The sequence below is a fragment of the Denticeps clupeoides genome, chromosome 1, assembly GCF_900700375.1.
Source record: "Denticeps clupeoides chromosome 1, fDenClu1.1, whole genome shotgun sequence".
In the NCBI taxonomy this organism is placed as follows: Eukaryota; Metazoa; Chordata; class Actinopteri; order Clupeiformes; family Denticipitidae; genus Denticeps; species Denticeps clupeoides.
In genome coordinates, this window is record NC_041707.1 from 41145154 (window position 1) to 41169390 (window position 24237).

The 24237-nt window shown below is 49.3% G+C and overlaps 1 protein-coding gene across 2 annotated transcripts; it reads right to left on the reverse strand.

The window, feature by feature from the left end:
• Window positions 1-5129: 5129 nt before the first annotated feature.
• gal3st3 (galactose-3-O-sulfotransferase 3) lies at window positions 5130-19644 on the reverse strand. Of its 2 annotated transcripts, XR_003750269.1 has the most exons (4): window positions 19321-19644; window positions 9846-9960; window positions 7657-8987; window positions 5130-7488 (listed from the first exon to the last, which is right to left on the reverse strand). XR_003750269.1 is itself a non-coding variant. In XM_028985721.1 (3 exons), exons 2-3 carry the CDS (start codon window positions 9926-9928, stop codon window positions 7751-7753), a joined length of 1320 nt encoding a protein of 439 aa, XP_028841554.1. In that variant the 5' UTR covers window positions 9929-9960; window positions 19321-19644; the 3' UTR covers window positions 5130-7750. The 2 variants fall into 2 exon arrangements, 1 of the variants encoding a protein (XP_028841554.1); XM_028985721.1 differs by having other exon boundaries at window positions 5130-8987.
• Window positions 19645-24237: the final 4593 nt, after the last annotated feature.

The window sequence follows — 24237 nt, forward strand, 5'->3', positions numbered from 1 at the left end:
GTGTGTGTGTGTGTGTGTGGTAGGGCGGGACGGGAGGTCGGGTGGGGGTTTGGGGGGAGATCGCTCCGGCACAGCAGCCTGAAAACTGGACCGAAACCGTGATTGTCGCCGCCAGTAATCCCCTCGCCTACAAGCACATTAATCATCTGAGTGGGTCAAGATTTTAAAAAATGCAATTTTTGCTGAAAACACGACGTAACGTTTGCAGCGTTTTTAATCCCCTTCTCGTGTTAGCGGCGGGACAATGGCGCTTCGGCGTGGCGGAGTTGGACTCTAATGACGCCCAGAGCTCTCCTTTTCACCGCTTTCTCTACCGGGCCGGGCCTGCAGTGTAGCGTCCACCTTAAACCGGTTCCCCTTGGACACCTGTTACATGTACATGTTAGGGCTGCGCTCGGAATTTATTTGCATTAAAGAAAACAAGGGCGGTAGTAGCCTAGCCAGAAGACCCGGGTTCAAACCCCACTTACTACCATCGTGTCCCTGAGCAAGACACTTAACCCTAAGTGTCTCCAGGAGGGGTCTGTCACTACTGACTGTAAGGCGCTCAGGATAAGGGCGTCTGGTAAATGCTGTAAATGTAAAATGTAAACTTCACCAGTGATGAATGAACTGATATTTATTGAGGTTCCTCACCCGTTGGGCCATTTTGAAATACATTCTGAACCATGTCTGGTGTTTGTGGAGTCAGGTGAGCGCAGACTTGTTTGCTTCTCATTGGATCAAACCCAGGCGTTCAGAACCAGTGTTCGGTCGTTCGGATGGCTGTAAATAAACGCCGTGTGCGATTTCTACTGAATCCTAACTAGACGCTGTACTCAGATCCGGCCGCCACAGCCACTACCGGCACTACTTTTTAACTAGAAAATCACCAATTGACGTCATTATAATTTAATAATAATCTGTTATGTTCTGCACTGCGCCCCTGCAGAATCGGCCACGTCGATTACGAGATTAATTTCAACACTCGTACTGCATGGGTGGTTCTTAAATGTCGGGTTCAGGCTACACGCTTTCAGTCTTAGGATGGCTGCACAGTTCACACTAAGCGCTCAAACCCACATTGGAGCAGTGGTGGCCTAGCGTAATCAGAAGGTTGCCGGTTCGAATCCCGACCTGCCAAGGTGCCACTGAGGTGCCACTGAGCAAAGCACCGTCCCCACGCACTGCTCCCCGGGCGCCTGTCATGGCTGCCCACTGCTCACCAAGGGTGATGGTTAAATACAGAGGACACAGTTCACTGTGTGCACCGTGTGCTGTGATGCTGTGTATCACAAGTGACAATCACTTCACTTCACATTGATTGGTGGTCACCGGTCTGGGACGGTGAACCGAGCATTCGTGGAAGAGAGGAGCCTCCTCAAACCCCACAAGGCAGTGATTCAGCACGGCGGGCAACGTAATACGTCCAGCCAAACCCCAAGGGCCAGGGGGCCCATTGTCCCCGCTAAGAGGACCTTTTGTGAAAGACAATGCGGGGACACATGCATACATTGAAGGGATAATGAGGGCAGACCAGCCTCCCGGTGAGGGTGGGGCCACAGCGGGGGGCTTGGCGTCCAAGGCCAGCCAAGGGGAACGATCCTCATTGACACGAGGTAATCCAATTCTGAGAGCTGTCGCTCACGAGGGGCACGGAGCCCACGCCACAGACCCGGGTCTTCGCCGTGAATGGGGGTTCGGTTACTGGCGAGAACAAAGCGGGTAAAAACAAAAAAACACACCAATCACAGCGGCCAGACTGCGGAGGGAAGGAGCGAGAAGCGAGTCGGAGACTGGGGGACACTTCTCAACTCGGCACAACACAAAGGCAGTGTGGGGGGAGGACCGGTCAGGTTACAAGCCTAAAGAGCTTGTGGGCTTTGACTGCCGGTGGCGTTGAGAGGGGCGGGGCGGGGCGCCCCGCCGCAGTATTGACAGCCGTCACCGAAGAGCCACTAATCTGCTCCCCTTGTCCATCGCTCCTTTTTTTAACAGCTTTGAATGCTGTAACTCGAGACGCTTTGCGTCCATCTGCGAGCTCGAGGCTGGTCTGTTTACCGTGACCGCTCTCACCCGCCCCTCCCTCCCTCGCCCCCTAATCTGAACTCCACACTAATTACCAAATCCGGCCCGGACTCTCCGAGTTATGGCAGATTAGCACTGTCTAGGGTGCCGGTCAGTCTGGATTTTTCCTCGAAAAATACCTGCTACTCGCTGTCCCTGACCTGCTGGAGTCTGTTATCAAAAGCATTTCGAGGAGAAGGACAGAAAGTCAGTGGACCCTTGTGTTCACCGGTCATCTGCAGGTCACCAACACCTCACCGCACCCATTACATTTACATTTACACCCTTATCAAAAGCGACTTTACAGGGACAGTCCCCCCTGGAGACACTCAGGGTTGCTCAGGGACACAATGGTAGTAAGTGGGGTCTTCTTGTTCATAGGCAAGTGTGTTACCCGCTAGGCTACAACCACCCGCCCAAACCAGTCAAATGACAAGAAGAAGCAGGGAACGAGTGCTTTATTGTAGCTCACCGTGTCCATCCTGGCATTGACTTTGTCAGACTGGCATGAACTATTGGATCACCAATGCTGGACCCAAAAGGCACCTATTTGTATATTTCGGGTCATTATACACAGCTGATTCAAGCTATCTACTCATTGCTGGCCAGTTATTGAGCTGCATCAGGTATGGTGGAACCTGGAAAAAATGTATGATGTGCAGGGCTTGTGCCCTCTGGGAGCAGAAGTGGTTATCCCGGCTTTAGCCGAACCCCTTCATATATGTGCAGCTCACCTCCAGTAATGATTTACATTTACATTTATGGCATTTATCAGACGCCCTTATCCAGAGCGACTTACAATCAGTAGTTACAGGGACAGTCCCCCTGGAGACACTCAGGGTTAAGTGTCTTGCTCAGGGACACAATGGTAGTAAGTGGGATTCGAACCCGGGTCTTCTGGTTCATAGGCGAGTGTGTTACCCACTAGGCTACTACCACCCTACCATGATCCTTGCTTGAAATGCAACATTTGGCACACAGACTCTTAATGTGAAGTGATTGTCACAGCACACGGTGCACACAGTGAAATGTGTCCTCTGCATTTAACCATCACCCTGAGTGAGCAGTGGGCAGCCATGATAGGCGCCCGGGGAGCAGTGTGTGGGGACGGTGCTTTGCTCAGTGGCCCTGTAGTAACATTTTACACCTGGTCACATTTTACCCAAGCTATTGCTGGTCAGGCCAATTTGTCAACCCATAATTCCAACTTCAGTATTGGTCAAGAACATGGCTGCTCATCCATCCTGCCAGAATGGAAGAAGGGAGCATTATTCCACCAAATGGACCAGCCAAGGTATACGTTGCTGTGCTGCTCTCGAACTGTGAAACCTCTATAGCTGTAAAAAGGCAAATTGCTCTCTCTACGGTCAGGTTTTGGTTTGAAGCAACGTGGTGGTCTGTATGGATGAGGAAGATATTGACAAATGATTTTAATGCCACATTTATGAAGCAGGTTTTTGCCTTTGTAGTTGACAGGGATGCAATTGCTCGGGAAAATATGTGTAGTCAGAGTGAAAGGGAGGCGATTGTCACAACAAAACGTGTCCTCTGTGTCTTAACCCATCACCCTTGGTGAGCAGCGGGCAACCTTCCGGGTCCGCCTCCTTACCCGCTGCCCCGAGGTGTACCATGTGCGCTTTATGGAATTGTTGGACGGAATGATTACCTGGTTTAGAACGGCACGTTCCCCTTTAAGTCCATGGTGGGACTTAAGAACGACCTCTTTGTGTGCGTAAAACCCCAACCGTCCTTCTGCTCGTCCCTGTCCCAAGTGTTTTTAATTGCATCTCTCCTCCACCATCAAACTCGCCATGGCTGATGCCGCGAGCCGGGCCGGGTGGAGGGTGTGTGTGTGTGTGTGTGTGTGTGTGGAGGGAATCTGTGGAAGCGGAGGCCCCTGGAAATAAAGACTCGTTTTCAGCGCTGAAGTAGCCTGCGCCCACTGCCGCCCACGCTCCTGCGCGTTGCTCATTGTTGGCGCCCGCCGGCGGCCCTCCGCTATATTATACCCATCCGTTACTGACACGCCATCACACTTCTGCATGTGTGTGTCTCTTTATTGTCCCTCATATCTTCCACACCGACGCACACACTGATCTGTGCTATAGGCGCAAACAAAGGAGGCCCATCCGTCCTCATCCTCCTCACATTCCATAAACGCGCGGCTCTACCATGCATGAATATCATTTCTGTTACGCGGTAATATTTATGATTGAATGCGAGGAGAAAGTTTCGGTTTTTCTGAAGACATGGTTGTTGTTCAGAAATTATACGTTTACATTTACGGCACTTACCAGACGCCCTTTTCCAGAGTGACTTACAGTCAGTAGTGACAGGGACGGTCCCCCCCGGAGACACTGCTCAGGGACTACCAGACTATACTGTTCTTTTCGTTTTGGTGTGTATGTAAAACACTATCAGAAGAACGAGGTTCGCAAGATGAGAGCAAGAAAAAAAAAAAAAAGCCTCCAGGATGGGAACAGCCCGCAAGAGGGGGAACAAATGAAGGGGCGCCGCCGCTATCCCCCGTTTAAAGGGGAGGGGGGAGTGATGGAGTTCTGCAGCACTTTTGCAGAGACATTTACAACCTGCATCGCCATTTATTCTTTTAATTCGCAGGCATCAGGGAACGTCCAGGAATCCATAGCAACGGCATCCGAGATGCTCTCCTCCGACTATCGGCTCTCAGAGATCTTTACAATGGAGAAGATTCCTCTCTTCTTCTTCTTCTTATTTTCCACATCAAATGAACAGTTCTGTGTAAAATGAGCTGGCATTTTTTTTTTTTTGCTAGAAACAATAATGATATTGGGAAGAGAGCGATCCTCTCAGCTCCTTGTTCGGATTAAAATAAGTGCAGCAGCAGCGATCCAGATTTTCCACCATGGATCATCTGCAGGATAATCATGTTCCCTACAGATACCGAGTAAACGTCACAAAATAAGTTATTCGATAAAAAAAATGCACAATTACAGAACTATAGACTTATGTTCATGTGGAAAATAGGATAGTGGGACCTTTTGGGAGGTTCGTATGGCACGTTTTCATAAAACATCATGGTGAAAAATCCAGAAAAAATGAACTTTTCTGTTGGATTTAGTCGTCTTTAATTAGTAATATTACTGTTTAAAACGCCAAGATGTGCAAATATCCGAACAAAATAATAAAATGTACTAATTTCATCCTTTAATATTGAAAGAAGGTTTTTTTATTCGTCAGGTGATGTGTCACATTCGAACCGGTTTAAATAAAATCCCGCAGCCGTGAGAAGAGTTTGAACGTTTAATGGTTCTTGTTCTCGGAACCTTCTGCAGAACCGAGCTTTGGGACGGCTAGCTCTGATTGTCTGTAGCAGGACACGTTTTCAGAGCAGTCAGGTCACGGAGGGAGACGTCCCTCTCCGGCGTCCTCGCTCTGAAAGCGGCCTCGAGAGACGGGTACAGTACGTTTCAGTCCTCAGGGAGCAAAATAAATTAAACGAAGTCAGAATCGTCATAATGCTGACCAGTAGTTACACTGAAAACACCACGAGCATCATGGGAAAATAAGCACAGTACGGGATATTTATATAGAAGTTATGTACAGTCAAAGAGCACTTTAAACTGGGGTGGCGGCCATACAAACGTTACATTTCATCCGTGCGTTACGGTTTATTGCGGAAGAAAACGTAACAGGACACGTAGCAACATCGCTGTAATGCAGTGTCCCCAAAACCCCGCCTTTCTTTCTGTTGTTTGGTAGTTGCACGTTCGTCACGTGACTGGCTCAGGACAAGCTTGTTTTTTAGGATGCGGCTTCAACGTCTCCGTCCACGTCCGCCACCGTGGATCTTCTGAATCCGGAGAATCAATGCAGTCTCGGGTGACGAGGTTGGAGGTCGCAGAGCGTCTCGGCCGCCCGTGCCTGGGGGACAGCTGATTGGCTGGGGGTGGACGGTGATACGCCCTGAGAGGGGGCCCACCGAGACCTCGGGGTGATGCCATGAAATATTAACACACAGACGAGAGAGAGTGACATCCGAGAGGGAGCGTCACCAAGACGAGGGACCGCTCCCGTAACATCCAATCAGGCTCCGTTTCACAGCTCTAATAACTCCTGAAGTGTGTGACCACGTTCCGTCCCTCACACACACACACACACACACACACGTCCACACACACAGCAGTTCATATTAAACTCTGGTTAATATCGTCTGGTACGTGAAAACTGAAATTAATAGGTAACGTGTCTACATAACGAGTCGTTTTTATGAAAGTCCTTCAGAGTAGAGTCGACACACACATTCACACACACACACACACCCACACACACACACACACACAGCAGTTAATATTAAACTCTGGTTAATATCGTCTGGTATGTGAAAACTGAAATTAATACGTAACGAGTTGTTTTTACAAAAGTCCTTCAGAGTAGAGTCGACACACACGTTCACACACACACACACAGACACACAAACACACACGTCCACACCAGCAGTTAACATTAAACTCCGGTTAATATCGTCCGGTATGTGAAAACTGAAATGAATACGTAACGTGTCTACGTAACAAGTCGTTTTTACGAAAGTCCTTCAGAGAAAAGTCGACACACACATTCACACACACACATACACGTCCACACACACACACGTCCACACACAGCAGTTAACATTAAACTCTGGTTAATATCGCATGGTACGTGAAAACTCAAATTAATACGTAATGTGTCTACGTAACGAGTCGTTTTTACGAAAGTCCTTCAGAGTAGAGTCGACAAACACATTCACACACACACACACACACACACACACACACACACACGTCCACACCAGCAGTTAACCTTAAACTCTGGTTAATATCGTCCGGTACGTGAGAACTGAAATTAATTCGTAACGTGTCTAAGTAACGAATCGTTTTTACGAAAGTCCTTCAGAGTAGAGTCGACACACACATTGACACACACACACACATACACGTTTACACACACACACACACACGTCCACACCAGCAGTTAACCTTAAACTCTGGTTAATTTTGTCCGGTACGTGAGAACTGAAATTAATTCGTAACGTGTCTAAGTAACGAATCGTTTTTACGAAAGTCCTTCAGAGTAGAGTCGACACACACATTGACACACACACACACATACACGTTTACACACACACACACACACGTCCACACCAGCAGTTAACCTTAAACTCTGGTTAATTTTGTCCGGTACGTGAGAACTGAAATTAATTCGTAAAGTCTCTAAGTAACGAATCGTTTTTACGAAAGTCCTTCAGAGTAGAGTCGACACACACATTGACACACACACACACATACACGTTTACACACACACACACACACACACACGTCCACACCAGCAGTTAACCTTAAACTCTGGTTAATTTTGTCCGGTACGTGAGAACTGAAATTAATTCGTAACGTGTCTAAGTAACGAATCGTTTTTATGAAAGTCCTTCAGAGTAGAGTCGACACACACGTTCACACACACACACGTTTACACACACACACACACACGTCCACACCAGCAGTTAACCTTAAACTCTGGTTAATTTTGTCCGGTACGTGAGAACTGAAATTAATTCGTAACGTGTCTAAGTAACGAATCGTTTTTATGAAAGTCCTTCAGAGTAGAGTCGACACACACGTTCACACACACACACGTTTACACACACACACACGCACACACACGCCTTGACGACGGGGTCCTTCCGTCGTCAAGGCGACGGCGCACGCTGCGACGGCCCCGAGGCCCGAGGGGCGGGGCTCGGGCGGCCCTGGTTGGCCCGCGGAGGGTTCTGGTGGGCGCGGGGGTTCCGCGGCGGGTAGCTGCGGCGGTACCGGAGCAGCTGCGAGCGCAGCAGCAGGCGCGAGTACTGCACCTCCGGCATGACGAGCTTCGTGCAGACGTCCTGGGTGACGCGCCCGTCCCCGGCGCGCGAGGCGTTCGGCGGCAGGTCGTACCCCACTATGCCCACGTTGGTGCTGGGTTGCCACGGACGCAGGTCCTTGTTTTTGATCTGGGCCGCGGACCGGACGAGGGGCAGGGGCCCGCCGAAGCAGTCCCGCACCAGCCAGCCCCGGGCGCGGCGCATCAGCCGGACCTCGCGGGCCACGCAGGCCGCGCCCAGCGCGCCCAGCTGCCGCCACAGCGAGGCGTTGAAGTGGTCGTACAGCGCGGCGTCCAGCGAGTTCCACGCCCGGATCTTGGCCGGCAGGCCGCCCCCCAGGGCGCGCTTGGACGCCGGCGTGCGCATGTTGAGCTTCAGGTACAGCACGTCCTCCAGGTCCCACGCCAGGAGGCGGCGGAGCAGGACCAGCGACTCGTCGAAGTACTCGGCGATCATGACCAGCGAGAAGGTGCGCTCCACCTCGTCTACGAAGCCCCGCACGTACGCGGCGTCCTGCGCCGAGCGGTCCTTGTCCCCGCCGAGGTCGAAGGTCAGCGTGTTGCGGGCGTACATGGAGTCCTTCTCCTCGGGCCGGTAGTAGCTCCAGGGCCGGTCCAGGAAGGCCTCCAGCGAGCCGTTGGGGACGCGGCGGAAGCTGAGGCAGTGCTGGTTGTAGTAGCTGAAGAGCGACTCGAACATGGCCGCCGGCTCGCGCAGGATGGTGACGTAGGTGGTGTCGTTGGGCATGAGCCGGCGCAGCTCGGCGCGGTCCAGCCGCATGTGGCTGGTGATGATGTCGGCCGGCGTGGTGTGCGGGTGGACGAAGCGGCCGCTGAACGGGTGCGGGTAGCAGAACTGGTGGTCGCAGGTCTGCACGGGCAGCGCCACCGTCAGGTTGTGGCGCTCGGCGAAGCGGAACAGCATGTTCTGCACCGTGGTGCTGGCCGTCTTGTGCGTCTTCAGGAAGGCGATGCTGGTGTGCTTGGCCTTGTTGCCCGCGGCGCCGAGCGGCGAGTGCAGGAAGCGCAGGGCGGGGCAGCTCAGGCTGAAGGCCTCCATGGTCCTGGATGGAGCGAGAGCATAAATAGAAATATGCAATGATGAATATTACCCATAATACTCAGTGTGTCGTCTGTGTGGGATAATAACAGGTGGTAGCGGCCTGGTGGGTAACACACTCGCCTACAAACCAGAAGACACAGGTTCAAACTCCACTTACTACCATCGTGTCCCTGAGCAGGACACTTAACCCTGAGTGTCTCCAGGGGGACTATGAATGAACACATGTGGAGTTCTGTACTTAACACAAAGTGGAGACCTGGACTCCACAGTCACCGGACCTGAACCCAATCCAGATGGTTTGGGGTGAGCTGGACCAACAAGTGCTAAACACCTCTGGGAACTCCTTCAAGACTGTTGGAGAACCATTTCAGGTGACGACCTCTTGAAGCTCATCGAGAGAATGCCAAGAGTGTGTAAAGCAGTAACCAGAGCAAATAAACTAGAATATAAAACATGTTTTCACTTATTTCACCTTTTTTTATTAAGTACAGAACTCCACATGTGAACATTCATAGTTTTGATGCCTTCAGTGAGAATCTACCAACGTAAATGGTCATGAAAACAAAGAAAATACATCAAATGAGAAGGTGTCCAGAATTCTGGCCTGTACTGTATATCTAAGAGAAAAATGGTGATTGTGAAGGAATAAACAGGTACAATGGAGCGATCGCGCTGGTGAAATGGTGTTTTTTTTTGTTCTGCGTGTCCAGTTCGGAGAGTTGACATTCTCCACACAACCATCCACAATTTAAAAACCTGCGTTTCCGTGTGCGCCAGAACGGCACCGTGTGGTGTGGGCTGAATTCGAATCGTACGGTTTGATATGGCAGCATTATTTATTACTTCGTGTCGTTCTTACCAGCTGAGGTGACCCCCATGGTGCAGCAGCAGGCTGACAGTGCTGATGGCCACCAGCACCAGGAAAATCTTCTTCTGGGACATGTTCCCTCTCCTCCCTATCCAGATCACGGCACCTAACACAAAAGCAAAGACAATGAAAGCGATGAAAAAGCTCATTATGTAACGGTTCTTGCGGAACCTTTCATCAAATTATCGCCGCTTCCTAGTTTACCAAACCACGCCAACTTCATTTATAAATAGGACCCAAAGTGGCGTACGGCTTCCCCTCCTAAAGTAAAGTGATGCAAACGGTGCACACAGTGAAATGTGTCCTCTGCATTTAACCCATCACCCTGAGCGAGCAGTGGGGGGGCCAACCCGCAGACCCTTGGAGAAAAATGTGCCAAGTGGGCGGGACCACCTATCACCTCCACTACACCTGGAAACAGGCCCATCAGATGGAGATAATATTCTTAATTATTATACTTATAATAATAACCGGTGTCATCGGTCCACGTGTAGGACTTTATTATCACAGTAAATACACTTTTCATGCGTTTTGGCAGCATTTGTGTGTCTCTCTGTCCTGGTCACGTCCCTCTTGCTTAGAAAGGTTGAACCTCCGCTCCACAGTAATCGATTGTCACGTTGCACGTTCGATTTCATCGAATTACCCAAACTTGTTTGCTTTCTCGACACCCCACGAACGATCCGTTCCTTGTTTTCCCCTCCTTTAGCCAGCGCGCAGAACCTTTCTCAGGAGAACGTGGTAAGAACATGGGCAGGAACCGTGTAAATGTCGTGAAATCTTTCACCTGCACTACACCTCATAATGAGGCTCATAAAATCATACAGCAAGCCATAAATAAGACGAATATAATAAATAAGTGATGAAAGTGAAGTGATTGTCACTTGTGACAGTGCACACAGTGAAATGTGTCCTCTGCATTTAACCATCACCCTTGGTGAGCAGTGGGCGGCCATGACAGGCGCCCGGGGAGCAGTGTGTGGGGACGGTACTTTGCTCAGTGGGACCTTGGCTGGTCGGGATTCGAACCGGCAACCTTCTGATTTACCGGGCCACCTCCTTAACCGCTAGGCCACCACTGCACCATCACTAGGCCACCACTCCCCAAGTTACGTTATATATTTAATATCACAGTAATCAGAAGGTTGCCGGTTCGAATCCCGATCCGCCACTGAGCAAAGCACCGCCCCCACACGCTGCTCCCCGGGCGCCTGTCATGGCCGCCCACTGCTCACCAAGGGTGACGGTGAAATACGGTGATTCCGATTCCACTGGCTCGGTCCTGATGTGTAAAGAATATCAGCGCCTTTCCAGTTTCATTATAAATTTGGACGGGAGTTGACCGGCTCCCGTACCAGCTGACCGAGGGGCAGGCGGCAGAAATGGATTCTGGGAACGACTCCAAGCGAAGCCAGCGCCTCTCCTCACTCGCATAACAATGCGCTCCCTCCGGCTCTTTGATTACACTATCTCGTGTCCCGGCCTGCGCTCCCACACTCCGGCTTCAATTACCCGACCACCTCTGCAGCAGCTGGACCCGAGCCGTCCCCCAGCGTCACGGCAACGGCTGGCCAGCGTCCAGGCACCGACGTCACCAACATGTGGCAAATTCCACCGCAAAGCCCGCCACCTGTTACCGACACCACAGCGCCGTGTGCATCGGAACAGAAGCACGGGAGCCACGGTCCCAGGGGGACGCCGTCCCCAGAACGCATCTCCGGCTTGGTAGGTCTACCAGGACGTGGAGCACCGTCGGCCCCGTGAACCCCCCCTTTAATTAAAAAGAAGGCTGATTGTGTTTCTAACGATCGAGCGGAGATATGATGGCGGCGAGACACGGAAACCCGAGACGCCCGGCGGCCTGGACACAAAGACGGCACAACGAGAGTCGGAGAAAGTGGCACAGTGTTAATAAAATCCCGACTCTGCCATTCTTAACTGTCTTTTTTCATTTATTTATATAAATTTAAAAATTTAAAAACCTGTAAATTAATTTAGCCAAATAAAAATAAAAAAAAGTACCATTAATACAGACAGATCATTGACAATTAGGACACAAAATGTGAATTACTCTTTGGCCAAAAATGTAACACTTGCCCAATTTAAATGTGACATTTTTTTTGTCAGATATAGGCATTGTGTGAGATTTTGATAAAAAAAATTTTTTATAAATTAATAAACAAAAATTTTAATAAATACATTTTTGTTGGCATCATTATTTGAAGGATACAATACCACGAATTACCGTTTCTGGCCCAGACAGAATATTACTAGCATAGTTAAAACACTCGTAACCAACTATTGTATTTAGCACCACATGTTCAGATGAATATTATATTAAAAGCCGTCGGTTTGGCGTCAGACTGCATGTTTCCGTAGCGAACGCCTCGTTGGTTATCAGATCGTACGCGTCACTATTAGCAATAACACGGAACGCTCAGCATTGACATTCGTTCGGCTACGCGCCAACGTGGATTTGGAGCCTCGTCTGCGTTACTGGGTGCGGGGCGGGTCTCTCGGGTGGCCGTTCCCCCTCGGCCAACGGGCCTACGTGGGGGCTTGTGCTCGTGTACGTGAACCTTCAGGAGAGGTTCCACTCTCTCGTCCACCTGCTCCTTAGACGGCCTGTACGTCTGCCGTGTACGGTTCCTCGCGGCCTGCCTGGTCGGGCGGGGCGGTCCCTGAAAGCCCTCCATCGAGCCATTGTCATCAGCTGGTCAGTTCCCAGAGCGAAATCCTACACCCGCATCGAACAAAGCGGTCCCTGTCGACCCCGGCGCCCACATACGTAATGATGCAATCTCAACTTTCCCCCTCGTTGGCCGCGAGCCGGCCGGGGGGCGGGGCTTAATAAACCGCACGGACCCACAGACCCAGTACCGACATTACGGACGGATTCGTTCTACTCGGTGTTTTACTGTATGGCCAGGGTGTAAAGATGATCTGTCTGAACCGTCCTCCTCATCCTCATCCTCCTCTTCTTCGTCTTCTACTGTCCATCTTTGTGACTTTGACTGTATTGGCTGACATCTAATCACGGACGTACACCGGAATCTATAGTCTGCTCTCCGTCTCTGACACCATCTGCTCCAGAACTGCTGGGGCAGTGGTGGCCTAGCGGTTAAGGAAGCGGCCCCGTAATCAGAAGGTTGCCGGTTCGAATCCCGATCCGCCAAGGTACCACTGAGGTGCCACTGAGCAAAGCACCGTCCCCACACACTGCTCCCCGGGCGCCTGTCATGGCTGCCCACTGCTCACTCAGGGTGATGGGTTAAATGCAGAGGACAAATTTCACTGTGTGCACCGTGTGCTGTGCTGCTGTGTATCACATGTGACAATCACTACACACACTTAGAACCGCAGTCCTGCTGCAGGACCGCATTTAACCAACCCCGCCTCCTGGCACCGGCTTCGCCGAGATCGGCCTGGCGGCTCTTAATTGATGTTGCCGATGCCGCCTCATGCTTTGTTGATTATTAAGCGGGGTGCTCGGCGGGGAGGCCTGGTATCGGCGAGGCCGAGCGTGGCCGCGAGCTTCACTTCGTCGCATCGCGCCGGGCCCGCCGCATTCGTTATTCCTGCTTAGCGGCCCGCCGCCGGCACGGCCGCTGTTTTTAATGACGAGAAGCGCTCAGGCGCCTGCAGGCTTCCACGACCGGAACCCCACCGCGCCCCAACCCTTTCATGTCGGGTTGGTTGTTCTTCATGAACTCATTTTAATTTACAGTGACCTGGAGCAGCCCTTCCTCACAATGGCAGTAACTTTGCACTTTTCTGCTCATCTTGCACGTTTCTCCTCATTTTGCACGTTTCTCCCTCATTTTGCACATTTCTCCTCATTTGGCACATTTCTCCTCATTTTGCACGTCTCTCCCTCATTTTGCACGTTTCTCCTCATCTTGCACGTTTCTCCCTCATTTTGCACGTTTCTCCCTCATTTGGCACGTTTCTCCTCATTTTGCACATTTCTCCTCATTTTGCACTTTTCTGCTCATCTTGCACGTTTCTCCTCATCTTGCACGTTTCTCCTCATTTTGCACGTTTCTCCTCATTTTGCACGTTTTTCCTCATTTTGCACGTTTCTCCTCATTTTGCACGTTTTTCCTGATTTTGCACGTTTCTCCCTCATTTTGCACATTTCTCCTCATTTTGCACTTTTCTGCTCATCTTGCACGTTTCTCCTCATTCTGCACGTTTCTCCTCATTTTGCACGTTTCTCCTCATTTTGCACGTTTCTCCCTCATTTTGCACGTTTTTCCTCATTTTGCACGTTTCTCCTCATTTTACACGTTTCTCCTCATTTTGCACGTTTCTCCCTCATTTTGCACGTTTCTCCTCATTTTGCACGTTTTTCCTCATTTTGCACATTTCTCCTCATTTTGCATGTTTCTCCCTCATTTTGCACGTTTTTCCTCATTTTGCACGTTTCTCCCTCATTTTGCACGTTTCTCCTCATTTTGCACGTTTCTCCTCATTTTGCACGTTTCTCCCTCATTTTGCACGTTTTTCCTCATTTTGCACGTTTCTCCCTCATTTTGCACGTTTCTCCTCATTTTGCATGTTTCTCCTCATTTTGCACGTTACACGTGGAATTAGATGCAGCTGATGACTGAATCAAGGCGGCACAGAAATTTTGCAATCAGGAAACACATTTACATTTACAGCATTTACCAGACGCCCTTATCCAGAGCGACTTATAATCAGTAGTTACAGGGACAGTCCCCCCCCTGGAGACACTCAGGGTTAAGTGTCTTGCTCAGGGACACAATGGTAGTAAGCGGGATTCGAACCTGGGTCGTCTGGTTCGTAGGCGAGTGTGTTACCCGCTAGGCTACTACCACCCCCATTTTCCACAGAAAAGTAGCTAACTAGCAGTGTTCATTCTGGAAATAATCTCTACTATCGGACCAGAAGCAGCCAAGAGAAGTTAGCAGTGAAGCACGGGTCATCATAATTTCAAATTTGCTGAAGATGTGTTTTTTATATTCATTATTTATAATATTCCCAGGAAAAGGTTGAGGACCCAACTTTTGTAGAAATTCCCGCTTTTTTCAGGAACGGGAGCTCATGTGCTGAATGGTACGTAAATGTGCAGAGCTTTGCTTTGCAGATCCAGATGCAGCTCGGCCTCCAGAAGTTCTGTGTCATTTGCTAATGCGTTTCATTAAAACGCTGAGCCGCAGTCGCAATAATCGTACGGCGGCTCATCCGATTTCCGGCTCGTACATTCGCGACGAGGCCGCCGGGAAACGGACGAGAATCACAGGATGTTGGGGACGGAGCTCTTTCAAAATGGATTGGACCCGTTATGAACGATGAGCCCGCGGGCTTAATTCAGCTAATGCCTTCATAAAAACTCGCTGGCCCACAAAATGAGTTGTTTGCTGGGAATTCCGAGCCATTAACGAAAAAAAAAAAAAAATTATTTTTTTTGCATTGACATAATGTCAATCATTTTTTTTATTTTTGATCGGTTTATTTACATTACGGCCATTACGTTTTTGGCCAATGTTCACTTTTTAAAGTGTTCTTATTACAGTAGTTAATATAAGTTTGCTCTTTTAGACTATCTGTCTTTAGGCTGTCTGATTCGTGCATACGAGTAAATAATTTTTTTTTACTTTACTATACTTTTTTTACTTTGCTTTATTCCTATTACAGCAATGCTAAAATATTAGGCGTGACAGATTTGAGCTTTTAAGCCAGTGTGATGGGTACAGTGTACTGTAGAAATACAGACACTGTACCACGTTAGCAGATGAAAAGACAGAATGTGATGGACATTTTGGACCAGGGTGGATCTCAGAAAAAGCTCAATTCTCCATGTCTGCAAAATACACTTTTACACGTGAGACTAACGGGCAGCTAGGTGGTCACTTTCACTCGATTTCATGATCAAAATGTAATTAAAGCAGTGGAGGGACAAGCAGGAGGACATTTTAAAGAAAGCGTTGGACGGTGGCTGCTGGGATACGCTCCAGATGGACGCCCCGCGCTGGATAAGCAGGTTTTAGAGGACGGCTGGACTTGCTTGTTTGTTAATTTGACGACGGTAAGAAGTGTACCGCCCGCGGCCGAGCAGGGGCCAGGGGCCGCGAACTCTGTTCCGCAGGTCACGGCGGGGTCACCCGGAACCCTGTTTACAGCTCAGGCAGGGATTCGGCAACAGGCTGATTAAACCGAGCTGCCGGCCTCGGATTAAAACAGCTCTCAAACGGATGAGATAATCCAGCGTGGCGCCGGAGGTGTGGCCGCCCGCCCAAAACGCTCCGCTCGCCGTACGAATACGGCAGATTCCCAACAGCGGCGCCACTGCTGCCACCGGCACAGCGATACGAGCACAGCGTTACTGCTGTCATGTACAGTACAGACCAAACGTCTGGACACCTTCTCGTCCAACGTGTTGTCTTCTCACTGAAGGCATCAAAACTATGAATGAACACATGTGGAGTTCTGGACTTAACAAAAAAAGGTGAAATAAGTGAAAACATGTTTTATATTCTAGTTTCTTTGCTCTGGTTACTGCTTTACACACTCTTGGCATTCTCTCGATGAGCTTCAAGAGTTCGTCTCCTGAAATGCTTCTCCAACAGTCTTGAAGGAGTTCCCAGAGGTGTTTAGTACTTGTTGGTCCAGCTCACCCCAAACCATCTGGATTGGGTTCAGGTCCGGTGACTGTGGAGGTCAGGTCTCCACTTTTTGTTAAGTACAGAACTCCACATGTGTTCATTCATAGTTCTGATGCCTTCAGTGAGAAGAAAACACGTTGAACGAGAAGGTGTCCAGACTCTTGGCCTGTACTGTATAGGAGATAAAATGAAGGAAATATCCATGGAAAAGCATGAATGGCGAGGACAAGTCAAATTTTCCATTGACCGCAGATTCCAGCGCGAGGGTGAAATTCAACACCTGACCGCGCCCGTTTCACCTCATGATAAAGTACGCCGGCATCGCGGTGCCTCGTCCTGCACGTCTGCCAGGTTCGGGGACAGGAAGTGACAGCGTTTCTGGGTAATATTGAACGGTGGACGTGCTCCTCGTCTTATTAATCCAGGGTCTTCCGCCAGTTTAAATATCGGAGGGAACGCTTGGTTAATGACGGACGCGCGGCGTTCATTGATCCGCGGGTGGCGTGTTTTGGCCTCGCCGTGGCTGCCAATCACGGCGGAGTAATTTCCAGGCCGACATTTACCCTGGTATCGACGTGCTGCAGCAAGCTGTTTGCTTTCACCGCTTTTTCCACGCGACCCGCGGAGCTCCGCCCCTGCGCGGCGTATTCAGGCCGAGGAAGCGCCGCCTTCAGTCTTCTAATCGGACACCAATAACGGTCCCCAGACCTGGTGACATTCAGCAGGTCGGCCGCGGCGACTATCGACAGCCCGCCAATCAGTCAGTCGAATTGGCCCTTTAATGGCGGCGGAAACGTGTCCCCCCCCAACGAAAGGGACGCTCTCTGGCCCCAGGATGTCAAAAGCCCGAGCTTATAACAAGGGGGGCGGAGCCAAGCCTCAAGACGAAGAAGGTGGTTGGGTGGGGGTTGGTTACGGTGTACCATGCTGGTGAAATTCATCAGAAACGTAAAATGAAACGCCCACAATCCCCACAACAATTACTCAACACGTACTAATTACCGTAACTGTATATCTGAATCAATACGACGAAGACGATCCAGTCTGATGCATCTTGGGAAAGGTCCCCGTGAGCCACCCCTGATCAGGGCTGTCACCCCATCGTGTTACCATGTTTTACTGTTTACTGAGTTAACCGTTCCAACATGCGTCCAGACTTAGTCCCCTTGTCCCAGTGAGGCAAAAATGATTTACTTCATCGGGCAATGGACACGAATCATTTGATTCATATGAATCGTTTAGCTTCATGTAAGTGGAATGAGGAGTGGAGGAACGCGGGAGGATCTACGATGTGCAGGACTGGTGCCCTCCAGCTTTATTCTCGTCTTTACTTCAGACCGTCCACATGATGTCCGTTCAGATAGATTTTTTTAACATGTCATTCTTACACGTTCATTCACTGTCTTTTAACGTCGAAAGTTCGTCTAGTTTTTTAGTTTTTTTTTGTCCAGTGTTTGCTGTTTTTTGGTCTGTTTTATGATGTTGCCGGACGAATTTCAGGGTTAACGCTTTCAGGTTAATGTCCCCTGATTGGGACAGTCCTCACCAACGGGAGGTTTTTATACACGCCGTCTCCATCGCCATCGTCACCAGACCAAACGATGATCATACAGCGTACGGAACATAAAGACGGACCGGTGACGATGAAGCGTGTGTGTGTGTGTGGGCGCATGTGTAAGACAGTGCGGAGGCGAGACGGGAAAATTGTCTGCGTGCGTGTGAGTCGGGTCCGGAACCGACACGCGGGGCCACGCGGAACGCTGCAGGGCCGTTAAAGGCACTCGCATATTAAAAAAACCTCAGAAAACCGCTTTTTCTTACGATTAACGGGGTTCGAGCCCCAGTTTATACCGAATATGAACAAGCCCGGTTCTCCTCCCAAAACGAAGGCCTGTATCTGTGCAGGGTGTGTGTGTGTGTGTGTGTGTGTGTGTGTGTGAGAGATGGATATTTAATCACAAGCGAATAAAATCTGTTTTGCGGCGGAATGTGGGGTCAGAGGTCGCGGCCCATCAATAATGCAGAGCCCGGCCGACCGCCAGAACCCTCTCATCCGTCCGCCCGCTGATAAACCCACAAAGCAGGACGTCACCAACACACACACACACACACACACACACACACACCTTTAAATATTGCAGGTCCCGGTGGGAGAGCGCGCGGCATCGCGAGGCGAGAAGGTCCCAGGACAATGTGGCAGTGACTCGGTGGCCGGCGTGTTTATTGTGCCCGCGTCCCTCGGCCAGGACGGAGGTGGCGAGTGGCAACAGCGGCCCGAAGGCGGGCGAGATCGGCGCGCCGAGCGGCGCGTTTACAGGCGAAACACGCGCGTGCGGGATGGAAACATTGGGGTCTCGCTTGAACCTCGAGGGCCCCTGCACCTCGAATCCCCGCCCCGCCCGCCCCGCCCCAGTTTCCGCCCTCCAGGTGCTCCAGCAGACCCTCCATCCGGCCCACGACCCCGGACGCCTTCCGTAGGTCAAGGTCCCGCTGGACTCTGGTGACCCGGCGCGTTACGAATTCCTCTGCAGGTTTTATGAATTGGGTCCAGCCTGGCGTGCAGGGTGTGTGTATGCGTGTGTGTGTGTGTGTGAGTGTGTGTGTCTTGCATCTTCCTCCTGTCCCCAGAACATCTGATCTGTTATCATGCAGCGTCAGCCACTTGGCAGCGACATTTGCAATTCAAAATAGGACGGAGCTGGGGACCCGACATTGTCGCGTATTCATGTTTAATAACCGCGTTATAAGCAGGAGCGACTCGGCGCGTCGCTCGACGCGTTAACGGACGAACGCGAGACAAAAGGCCGCCATGTCGCAGGTGAAGCCGGGACACCCACCTTCAGCATCTCAGGACGGACGCACCGGGCGGCTCGACCGAGGCGGACACCGCAGAACCGAGTCCGGGCGGGGACGGGGACGGGGACGGGGACGGCGGTGCGCGGCTCTGCGCGGCGCCGGGATCCGGTCCGGTACCCGACTGTCATCGGCGCGTCCGGAGTCCTCGTGTTCCAGCGAGACGTCAGCGACCGCCTTTACCCGACAACAGCCAATACGCGGCCGGTGGGGGCGGACACACACACACACACACACACACACATGCACGCGCACACACGCACAAACACACACACGCACCCATGCACACACACACACATGCACGCGCACACATGCACAAACACGCACGCGCACCCATGCACACACACACACATGCACGCGCACCCATGCACACACACACACGCACAAACACACACACACTCGCATGCACACGCACACACGCACGCGCACCCATGCACAAACACACACACACACTCGCATGCACGCGCGCACACACACACATGCACAAACACACACACACACACTCGCATGCACACGCACACACACACACACACAGGCAACCACGCACACACACGCATACACACCCTCACACGCACACATGCACGCGCACAGGCACACACTTTAGTTTTAATCAACCCCCTATATTCACAATTTTTTTATTACATTTTTCTCAAGATTCAATATTGAGCATTTGTTCAGTGCATTAAACACGATACGTGTATATTGAGGATTTTGAAAAAATCCATAATGGCTACAATCAACATGACACGCCGTGAAATATTGTAGGTCCAGCTGGAAAACACTGCAGCATCATGGACATTTACATTTTATTGCTTTCTTATAACAGTGTCAGCTTTTTCAAATGGCCGCATTATATTCAGCCGCAGGGAGTTTCTTCCAGTCTTTGTGTTGCAGCATGACACCTGCACAGAGTTAAATGTCCACTGTACAGTGTTTATATAATCCGTGTTAATCTGAAGCCTTTCAGTGTAAAGTTGGTAAAACTGCCACTTATTAGTGTTAAATTACAGTGACTCCGCCCCTTCCCAGGTAACAAGCCCATATGGGTGGTACACAGGTAACAAGCCCATATACCAGACAGGTGGTCCATATCAGCCCCATCTTAATATGAACCGAAGAACCCAGATGGGGAGCAAGAGTCACCCCTGATTTACCCGCCGTCATGAAAAAAGTCATTTTATTATTATTATTATTATTATAGTAATTTTTGGATGTGTATGTAAGTGTTACTTTGGTGCATATGTCATTGCAACGGACATTTGAAATCATCCAGCTGTGCTATTAAATGCAACTTAAAATTGTAATATATACAAAACATATACAAGAACTTCATCCTTTTACTGTCTGCTACCTGTGTACCACCCATATGGGCGTGTTACCTGGGAGGGGGCGGAGTCACTGTCATTTCACACTACAGAGTGGACTCTGCAAACAGTGGCGTTGGTGTGCAGCATATAAACACCCTGCAGTGTTCATTTAACTCGGGTCGTTTTTGCTGTGTATATATTCTCTCACTCCTGGTTTAAATAGAGCGAAGGTGTGGTTCTTTTCCACGTTGGAAAACAAAAGACTGCAATAAAATCGTACTTTCCGAACCTGAAATGTCCACATCTGGTATTAAATGGGTTATTTACTGTGCTGTTTTGTATATATTTTTGACCAATAGCAAGTGTAGGTTTTCGGTACTCTTGTGTAATCAAAGGCAGCACATAATGTGTTAATATACATGTTTACACACTTGTGCGTTACCTTTCTTGACACTTTTTCATTATGAAAAGTGTTAACACAGTGAACGTGTTAAAAAGCAACATTGTCCATGAACCACACGTCCATTAATGTGTATTTAATACAGATGGTGTTCATTTAACAGATCCTTTCTAATAAATGCTATTTCCATATTCTAGCACGATTCCGCTCACGTTCTGACTCATTCTCTATGTTTTTTAATGTACTGACATAACATCAGAAATGCTGTGAAACTGAATTATTCAAATTTATCCCGGCTAGACAGGCCTCCTTATCGTTTAAATCTGGATTTTCATACCTGGCTGTTTCTCTGGACGTTTTCTATTTAAAATATCCCACAACCACATCCAAACCGATATATTCAGCAATATTCATTATTATTGGCAAATGAAGACCCCCCACGTTCAGGACAGCTGAACGGTGACAGTGACAAAGAGGTGGCAGTTCGAAGTTCGAAGTTCCATTTATTAAATAATATATAAAATAAATACATTTATTTCAATAAATACGTTTTTAAAAATAGAAATAGTCAACCGTAAGTCAACTTCTAAAAAACGGCAATAAAACTCTCCTGTCAATTCTCTTCTCTAATCTCATCTCCATCTCAACTTCATCTCATCGCTTCTCAGTTCTAACAACTTGGTCCCAATCACGAAACTAGTGGGATGTGTAATATGGGTTTTTAATAAATAATGTTACCCTCCTGTGGCTTTTATTACTTTTATTTTTATTTGAATAGTAATGGCAAAAACCGCAATAAATGATTCCATTCAAATAATAATAACTCGGCGGCGTCCACGGTGTCTTTGCGAGGGTCAACCAGGCCGAGACGTACATGACTTTGTCAGGGACAGAAGTCGCCCTGGGACCACAGCCCCCTCCGGACCGAACGTGCAGACGGATCATCAGAGCTTCTGTTCCCCTGCGCGCTGCGCGATTTATAGCGCAAGGACAGTTGTCCCGTCACATGACCCAGTGGCCTAATTACTGAGTGGCTGGTTCCATTTCAGCGAAACGTCGAGAACGAAGCGATATCAGGCACACACGTCCATCGTTCAGGCAGGAGAAGGTTCCCTCACCAAAAGCTCTCATCATGAGAGGAGAGTTCTGGACGTCCGAAGTAAAGGCCCTTTTCCACAGCGGGAACGTTTCTGGAAATCTGATCATTGTAAAGCACACATTCTGACTGCCCTCTTCTTAGAACGCACAGAACGCCCTTTTTCATTGTCATCCTAATCCTGCTAGAACTTTTCCTCGAATCACCTTTTGTTTAGGACTTGAAGAATTTAGCTGACGTGGTGGAAAAGGTCACTGTTGCATTTTTAAAGCTACAGTGAAGCTGGACCTGGGCCCTTCAGCATCTTCTACGAGACCCGCCCGAGTCTCAGTGTCAGAATCCGCCCCAACGATCACAACCTCATCCAATCACAAGCCGGCTTTCGTCTGTCATGTTACCGGCCATTTTGGAGCCTTCAAAATTAACCCCCTTCATTTCATCTCCGGTTCTTTTATTGCCAGACGACCACTAGCTCCACCAGATAAACGTGCTACTACCGGCACAAGAGGGCGAGCACACGGAACCACAGAACCCAAAAAACCTTTCCTCCGTTTTTCTCATGTTAAATTGTAGATGGAACCAATGTCTGTAGAAAGATGGGGGCTTATGGTACACAGTGTATGTGGGGATGGGACCTCAGTGGCACCTTGCCGGTTTGGGATTTGAACCTGCAACCCTACATGCTAGGCCAGCACTGCCACCAAAACCTGACGTCCATGACTGAATGTGCCTGACTGGCCTCGAACCTGGGTCCTCGGTCCCAATGAGCGACGGTATAGCCAACTCCCCAACCGTAAGTTTAACGTTAGTTTAACGTTGAGCTCACGCCCACCCTGTTCTCCTCTCCATCCTCCTCTCTAGTTTGGATTAATGAGCGGTTTTGTGGATAATACGTTTTAACCCCTCGTAGCCCACATTGGACGCGGCCGGCTGCGTGCATGTTTTTAAAAGAAACGGGGCCGAGACAGGATGTTCAACTGCAGCTGTTGCCAGCAGCAACGTGGTCCCGGGAGAAATCGCAGCATCCTCGCCAGCGCTTCACCCACGCGCTGAGTCACCAGGAGGCCCTGTTGGAGGAGAGAGGGGTCACCCGCTTACACCGCCTTGGCGAGGGCGGCTGCTGCCGGTTCCGCACATCAGCCTGCGTTCGCATCCTCGTGTTTTACATGCATGAGTCCATTATTACTATTACATCATAAACGATGGTTACACAGCATGGACTAAAAGCATTCTTCTAGAACTTTCTCTAGGAGAACTCGGTTTTGTTCTTGAGAACCTCATTTGTTTATTACCTGTGGCAATAAGACTATACAACTTATACAACTCAATGGGTTGTGCAATATTACTCTTTATTACTTATCAGTTTGTGATCAATGCAGCCTGCCAGTCACTTTTCACAACCACTTGCACTAATAACCTGTAATTTATTTGAACTGTTATAGTTATTTGTTCAATTTACTTGTAGTTTTGTTATTTAGTTACGGTTGTTTTGTTATTTTGTTTGCAATATTTCAACTGTTCTTCTAAACTTTGTATTGCTCTTGTTGCACTAAGCAATGTTAAAAATAAAAGAATAGTTCTTCTTATCTTATATGAATCGCATGTATCTTATTAAATATCTTATCTATGTACTTATGAATATATTTCTGTAATATTTGAATTGTCTGCATTTAAGAAATGTTGTTTTATACACCGCCGACCGGAATCAAAATCTTTTTATGTGTTCGCTGACATAATAGGCCAATAAACGCAATTCTGATATCAAATGTCATATTGAGTAAGAGTTTTTAAATATTACGTTTAAAATATGTAAAATCTGGCAAAAACTAGCTTTATAAAGTTGTTTTGCCATGCATGGCAGCAGTGCACGTAATGAGTGTGTGGTGACCTGAAGAAACGCCAAATGTGCAAATTTGTACATAAAGTCGTCCGTGTCACACTACAACCACTGTCCCACATGCAGACGCTCCAGGGACGTGTCCACATGTACACACAGGATCATGTGCACAATAAACACAATGTGTTGACTCCTTATTTACCCAGGACCTTCTCAGTCCATCTCGCTTTCCCTCAAAGCCAGCCGTAGTGTGCCAAAACA

Coding starts and splice junctions, on each gene's coding strand:
- gal3st3 (XM_028985721.1), bottom strand. CDS start 9,928: ATGTCCCAGAAGAAGATTTTCCTGGTGCTGGTGGCCATCAGCACTGTC. Junction 8,988..9,845: donor CATGGGGGTCACCTCAGCTG/GTAAGAACGACA, acceptor CGCTCCATCCAG/GACCATGGAGGCCTTCAGCC.